The sequence below is a fragment of the Salvelinus fontinalis genome, chromosome 3 (genome assembly GCF_029448725.1).
Source record: "Salvelinus fontinalis isolate EN_2023a chromosome 3, ASM2944872v1, whole genome shotgun sequence".
NCBI classification, from domain to species: domain Eukaryota; kingdom Metazoa; phylum Chordata; class Actinopteri; order Salmoniformes; family Salmonidae; genus Salvelinus; species Salvelinus fontinalis.
The window spans coordinates 34,070,549-34,077,891 of NC_074667.1; the positions used below are offsets into that span (position 1 = coordinate 34,070,549).

The 7,343-nt window shown below is 42.2% G+C and overlaps 1 protein-coding gene across 1 annotated transcript in view; it reads right to left on the reverse strand.

Moving 5' to 3' along the window:
- dnai1.2 (dynein, axonemal, intermediate chain 1, paralog 2) overlaps window positions 1-5,848 on the reverse strand; it is a 32,557-nt gene extending 26,709 nt beyond the window's left edge. Inside the window, exons 1-9 of the mRNA XM_055913116.1 lie at window positions 5,634-5,848; window positions 4,859-4,924; window positions 1,667-1,762; window positions 1,361-1,441; window positions 1,048-1,174; window positions 890-936; window positions 585-740; window positions 402-461; window positions 163-288 (exon numbers count right to left, since the gene is read on the reverse strand). Of these exons, the coding sequence (XP_055769091.1) occupies window positions 163-288; window positions 402-461; window positions 585-740; window positions 890-936; window positions 1,048-1,174; window positions 1,361-1,441; window positions 1,667-1,762; window positions 4,859-4,924; window positions 5,634-5,675 (801 nt within the window). The 5' untranslated portion in view covers window positions 5,676-5,848. The remainder of the gene's footprint in view (window positions 1-162; window positions 289-401; window positions 462-584; window positions 741-889; window positions 937-1,047; window positions 1,175-1,360; window positions 1,442-1,666; window positions 1,763-4,858; window positions 4,925-5,633) is intronic.
- Window positions 5,849-7,343: the final 1,495 nt, after the last annotated feature.

A 7,343-nucleotide genomic window follows, 5' to 3' on the forward strand; every position in this document is an offset into this window, starting at 1 on the left:
AAACGGGGAAAGTTTTCAGTTCTCTACCTTCAATGGGATCAACAATGTCTGTGTGTTGTTGATTGAGGGTCCGATTTATCTAAGTGTTATCTCCAATTGATTGGCTTGGGGTCATAGTTTATTTTTCATGTCAAAGTGAATAGCTGTTGACTTGAGGTTCACCTGAGTCTCCACCAGCATCATCTTCTTCTTGCCTTTGTCGTCGTCCTTCTTGGGGACGGCTTTTGCCTTCTCCTTGTTCTTCTCCTGCTTCTGCAGCACCTCCAAATACACGTCATAGATCTCCCACTGCAGGAGGAGGAGGAGGATGTTACCCTGTTGTATCACTGGCCTTCATAAAGTTCATGTTTAGGAGCAGCAAACAATAAGAATCATCAAACTCAAAATGATGTATTTCTCACCTGATTGGCAGTAGCTGAGAAGTTTGCACGAGGAGGGGGCTCTGTCTGACATCCCCTTTCCTGAGAAGGAATTCTGAGAATTATTGTCTTGACAATCTTTGCAAGACAGATTTGCCCTTCTACAATATTATAGGCAATTTATGCTTCTTGCAACATAGTCTGCCTTGGCCCTACCCTACCTACCCTGAGTGGGTTGTTGAGGGTTTGGGAGGCCCTCTCACTGAAGTTGAACTGGTTGGTGATTTTCTGCTCCTTCTTGCCAGCCTTGGACTCCACGCTGTCAGCGCTCTCCTCTCCCCCGCCCTCCTCCACATCCCCTGCATCCTCCCCACCTGCAGCCTGAGCCAGAAGAAAGAACCAGAGAACACTTTTCACTATCTTGTCTCCGACTCTTGTTTGGGTCACTTCACTTAAGAGTCACTCAAATTACTGAATGTAGGCTATTTCACAGACTTCTTGGTATGTTAATAAATTAAGTGCTTTCCTACCGGAGTCTCAGGTTTTTCAGCTACAGCGGTCTCAACTGTGGCTTTTTCTGGAATAATAATCAACATCTCATGTTACATTCAAAGTTATTTCAAACGTTTGCTCTTGTAAAGGCAGCATATTTGATCACACAAAAATTCCTGAAGCCCTGGCTATCTACCCTCAGGGAGGCCCTGTTTGGCCCTCTGTCTGCGTGCCTCATCTGAGTCCTGGTGCAACAGGTTACCCTCCAGCACAAAGTGGACAGCCAGCTGATCCACACTGCTGATTGGCTTGTATGAACGTTCCTGAGAGAAGACAATGATACACATGTATTTACATTGGATAATGCTTATGTGTATCCATCATACAAGGTATCTTGAAAATCTTGTTTGTTTACATTAATATCCATTACATGATGGACCCAATAAGGAAGAAGGGAGAAGTTGTTCATAAAATCATGGATTAGACTGGAGGTTACTATAATACTTTACCTTGAAGCTGTATCGGACGATATTCTGAGGGGCATGTGGGTTGTTTGCAGTCAGGATCCTGGTGAATTCCTCTTTTAACTCCTGGTTAAGTGAAAAAAGATACAGTACATCAAACAACTTCTAAACATTACATACAACTGGTAAATGAATGAGCCAGAACCTTAAAGTCTTATGAAGAAGAAGTTACTTATACAGTATCTGTGGTCAGAACTATTCTGTGTATCCTTTATGACTCAATTACAGTCTGGCTCTGTTTGGTGCCATGTCAGGATTCCAGACACCACAGTCCAGCTACAGTAAACTCACAGCCTCGGTGAGATCCAGCTGGTCAACTGGCTTGATCAGAGTCTTCCCTTGCATCCACTCATCTCCTTCACCCGTTTCTGTTCCATCCTCCTCATCCTGACCAAAAAAACATGACCAAACGGACATAACCAACATGTTTGTCTGACTAAAAAAAGTGGACATAGGCTATATTGCTTGCCTAATGCTAACGATGTGATCATGTGGATACAGGGCTCTGAATGAACTTTTTCATTGGTAGCACTGGTGCTTTAGTAATGAGTGTCTTTGATCTCCTAGAGTAGCTATCCAGCCCTTTTCCTATCTTTCAGTGCCATCTAAAAGTTATGGCTCGACATGTTTGTTTCTTATCAAACAAATAGTGAGCAGCCCGCAAGAAGGCTAGTTTATAACGTTGAATTATTATAATAAAATGTGACCCGCGAAGAAAGAAACATTTTAGCTTCAGTAAATGAGTCATAACTTTCGATAGTTTTTGGCTAGAGAGGAGCAGTTTACTGCATCGTAAAGGCGCAACTATGGTCACAAAGCAGAAAAGACTTACCCGTGGTCGTGGTTCTAACAGGTGAAGTGCAAAGGGAAAGATGCATTATGTGAGGAGCAAACTGAAGTGAAGAGAAAATTCAGCAACTCTTGGAGGACAGTGGAAGTTGTTAAAAGTGCATCTTTATTGATAACATAAAAAATGCACTCAGTCTATGTATTTATCAGGTTTTAAAGGTCATGAACTGTCAAAATCACATTTTTTATGAAATGTGATTATATTTGAAGGAAACCAGATCAAAGTATGATGACCAAAGTACGAACAATGACTGTTGCTTCTAAACTGATAAAGTTTGATCATAAAGTTACTGGTGCCCTTCCCCATGTCAAACACTTAGATTCATTACTAAGGGGACAAGGTGACATCATCTTAACTTTCATTTTAATACACCAATGGTAACATGATATTCTCTTACCTAATTTAAATATGTACCGCCTTGTAACCTACATCAGACAAGGCGTGTTTGCAAAGGGGCGTGGTTTATATAACGAGATGGCTACTCTATTGGTGCCAACAATTTACTGTAGGCAAATGTCAGCATATATCATTACAAGTTTACCCCATCTATGGCAAAGATACTTATATGTTTCCCCTTTGTGTCTACTGTTAGCTAGCTACTGGCTAGCTAGGTCTTCAGCCAGCATGGAACAAAAGTGGGAAAGGTTTGTTCAAAACTCAGACGCAGTTGTCAAGTCAACACATTTGTCAGTGCTTCTGTGAACCGCATCATAAGAGAAATGCCAAACTGGAGATTAAAAAAAGACTGTTCAGGACAGAAAAGAGACACGAAGGAGGGTTGTATATACAGTGAGCGCCAAAAGTATTGGGACAGTGACACATTTTTTGTTGTTTTGGCTCTGTGCTCCAGCACTTTGGATTTTAAATTATGCAATAACCATGAGGTTAAAGTATTCAGACTCCTTCCCTTTTTCCACATTTTGTTACGTTACAGCCTTATTCTAAAATAGATGAAATAAAACATTTTCTTCATCAATCAGGCCTTTATGGTAGAGTGGCCAGACGGAAGCCACTCCTCAGTAAAAGGCACATGACAGCCCGCATGGAGTTTGCCAAAAGGCACCTGAAGGACTCTCAGACCATGAGAAACAAGATTCTCTGGACTGATGAAACCAAGAATGAACTCTTTGGCCTGAATGGCAAACGCCACATCTGGAGGAAACCTTACACCATCCCTACGGTGAAGCATGGAGATGGCACCATCATAATGTGGGGATATTTTTCAGCGTCAGGGACTCAGAGACTAGTCAGGATCGAGGGAAAGATGAAAGGAGCAAAGTACAGAGAGATCTTTGATGAAAACTTGCTCCAGAGCGCTCAGGTCCTCAGACTGGTGTGAAGGTTCACCTTCCAACAGGACAACGACCCTAAGCACACAGCCAAGACAATGCAGGAGTGGCTTTGGGACAAGTCTCTGAATGTCCTTGAGTGGCCCAGCCAGAGCTCAGACTTGAACTAGATCGAACATCTCTGGAGAGACCTGAAAATAGCTGTGCAGCGACACTCCCCAACCAACCTGACAGAGCTTGAGAGGATCTACAGAGAAGAATGGGAGAAACTCCCCAAAAACAGGTGTGCCAAGCTTGTAGCGTCATACCCAAGAAGGTGCTTCAACAAAGTACTGAGTAAAGGGTCTTAATACTTATGTAAATGTGATATTTCAGGGGGGGGGTTATATAAATTTGCAAACATTTCCAAAAACCTGTTTTTGCTTTGTCATTATGGGGTATTATGTGTAGATTGACATGGGGAAATAACAATTTAATCAATTTTAGAATAAGGCTGTAATGTAACAAAATTATGAAAAGGTCAAGGGGTCTGAATACTTTCCAAATGCACTACATCTGTAGTCATGGTAGAATCCACATTAATGTAGAAGTGTTTGGAAACATATTCTATTCTTATTTACAATAAAAGTGACTCCAAAATGAAGTAATCATTGTGTGCTTGGAATATGGGACCAAATACTAAATTTTTGACTACTATAATACACATCAGCTCATTTGTCCCTACAATTTTGGTCCCCTGAAATGGGGGGACTACATACAAAAAGTACTGTAATTTCTAAACGTTTTCATCCGATATGGATGAAAATACTGTTAAATTAAAGCTGACAGTCTGCACTTTAACCTCATAGTCATTGTATCATTCCAAGGTGCTGGAGTACAGAGCCAAAACAACAACAAAAAATGCATTCTCCCAACACTTTTGGAGCTCACTGTATTTCAAACTTGCCTCCTATGGTTTCAGTGACCAATCAAAATGGGAATACAACATAAAACATGACGGGATTGGTAGAAAAATCTGACCAATAAGAGTCGATTTTGAGACATAAACTTCCGTCATTTTCTATTAGTAAAACAGACTGTAGGCCTAGAATCTAAAGCTACGGGTGTTGCTTTTACCGAATAGGGTTCATCTTAAAGAACCCCTTTGCTCAACTTCCACTGTCCTCCAGAGATGCTGGATTTCCTCTTCACTTTCACAGGTGAGGTGAAATGAAATGATACAAATGTAACAACTTCGAAGCACACGTGACACGAAACACTAATGAAAGAAGTGTTTTACCTGCTTCCAATGGCACAAATAGAATTTAGTCAATAAATTTGTGTATAGTTATAATAGCCACCTACCTTTTTCTTGCTGGCAGCTTTTGCAGTCTTTGCTGCGGGTGCCTTCTGGGACTGAGCATTTGATCCCTATACAAAACAGACATATTTCATAACTTTGTTTCATGATCCACTAGGGCTGCATCTCAATATTCTACAGTCAGTCAGTGGCTTCGTCTGCTTGTCTTCTCTCCTTTATCTGCAATTTTCTGAAAAGAACAGAGTAGACCATAGCAACCAGACATTTGCCTCTCAGGGTTCTCCCCAAAGAATGTAAGAGGGCTGCTGCTTAACCTTGTGGACTGGTTGTGCCAGTATTTGTTATCATTTAAGGCACATTTCTGCTTTTGATTGCAGAAATTTTATTTATTTATTTTTTATTTTACCGTTATTTTACCAGGTAAGTTGACTGAGAACACGTTCTCATTTGCAGCAACGACCTGGGGAATAGTTACAGGGGAGAGGAGGGGGATGAATGAGCCAATTGTAAACTGTCAGTTACAATGTCAGTTACAGCCGTACTCAGCAGCATCACCTTGGGAGCACCCTGTCAGCTGTTTACTAGTAACTTTAGTTTCTTCACCTAAATGCAGATAAGGAGCGGGAACAAAGAATGGAAGCCACTGTAAACCGTTGAGATGCAGCCATTAATCAGCAAACCAGTCACTTATTGCTACTTGATAGCAACGTAGTTACAATGTATGTTACTGTACAATCATGCATTCAGCAATAGCGAACTTATTAGCTAAAACATTAGCTAACGAAAGCTAATGCTAGCGTTGTAAAACGTTAACGTTACCTGCTTGGATTTCACAGCTCCTGTCTTGTGAGCTACAGGCATTGTGTCCAAGAGATAACAAACTATTGATAAGATAATTGTATAGATTGTATTGTATAGATAACGAACGCTATACAACAATTTTTTAAATAGAGAGATGAAAAGTTTTCAAACTAACTCTACTCCAGCTGCTGCAAGTGTTTATCAGTTGCCGTGCCAACGAACATGTCGGGTCTGGGTCTTGTGGAGCACGAGCGCCTCCAGCTGTCCTTTGCATGTCAATGGTAGTGATATTCCAAATGCAGCCTACATTTTGTTGATGAAGGTATATTGACGGAGGGCAATTTTCAAGCCTTTTGCATGCCCTCAAAGAGTAAAATTGATGGAATGATCCATCAAAATATACCAGACAAATGTTAAGTATATATCTCTCTCTCTCGCTCTCTCTCGCTCTCTCTCTCTCTCTCTCTCTCTCTCTCTCTCTCTCTCTCTCTCTCTCTCTCTCTCTCTCTCTATATGTATATATATATATATATATATATATATATATATATATATATAGGAAAGACAGGGTCCTGAAAAAGGATGTTTCTTTTTTTGCTGAGTATATATACTCAGCAAAAAAAGAAACATCCTTTTTTCAGGACCCTGTCTTTCAAAGATAATTCATAAAAATCCATATAACTTCACAGATCTTCAGTGTAAAGGGTTTAAACACTGTTTCCCATGCTTGTTCAATTAACCATGTACCTGTGGAACGGACGTTAAGACACTAACAGCTTACAGATGGTAGGCATTTAAGGTCACAGTTTTGAAAACTTAGGACATTAAAGAAGCCTTTCTACTGACTCTGAAAAACACAAAAAAAAGATGCCCAGGGTCCCTGCTCACCTGCATGAACGTGCCTTAGGCATGCTGCAAGGAGGCATGAGGACTGTAGATGTGGCCAGGGCAATAAATTGCAATGTCTGTACTGTGAGATGCCTAAGACAGCGCTACAGGGAGACAGGGCGGACAGCTGATTGTCCTCGCAGTGGCAGACCATGTGTAACAACACCTGCACGGGATCGGTACATCCGAACATCACACCTGCGGGACAGCACCAGGATGGCAACAACAACTGCCCGAGTTACACCAGGAAGGCACAATCCCTCCATCAGTGCTCAGACTGTCCGCAATAGGGTGAGAAAGGCTGGACTGGGGGCTTGTAGGCCTGTTGTAAGGCAGGACCTCACCGTCGCTGGACCAGACAGGACTGGCAAAAAGTGCTCTTCACTGACGAGTTGCGTTTTTTTCTCACCAGAGGTGATGGTCGGATTCGAGGTTTATCGTCGAAGGAATGAGCGTTACACCGAGGCCTGTACTCTGGATCGGGATCGATTTGGAGGTGGAGGGTCTGTCATGGTCTGGAGCAGTGTGTCACAGCATCATTGGACTGAGCTTGTTGTCATTGCAGGCAATCTCAACACTGTGGGTTACAGGGAAGACATCCTCCCACATGTGGTACCCTTCCTGCAGGCTCATCCTGACATGACCCTCCAGCATGACAATGCCACCAGCCATACTGCTCATTCTGTGCGTGATTTCCTGCAAGACAGGAATGTCAGTGTTCTGCCATGGCCAGCGACGAGCCCGGATCTCAATAGCATTGAGTACATCTGGATCGGAGGGTGAGGGGTAGGGCCGTTCCCCCCAGAAATGTCCGGGAACTTGCAGGTTCCTTGGTGGATG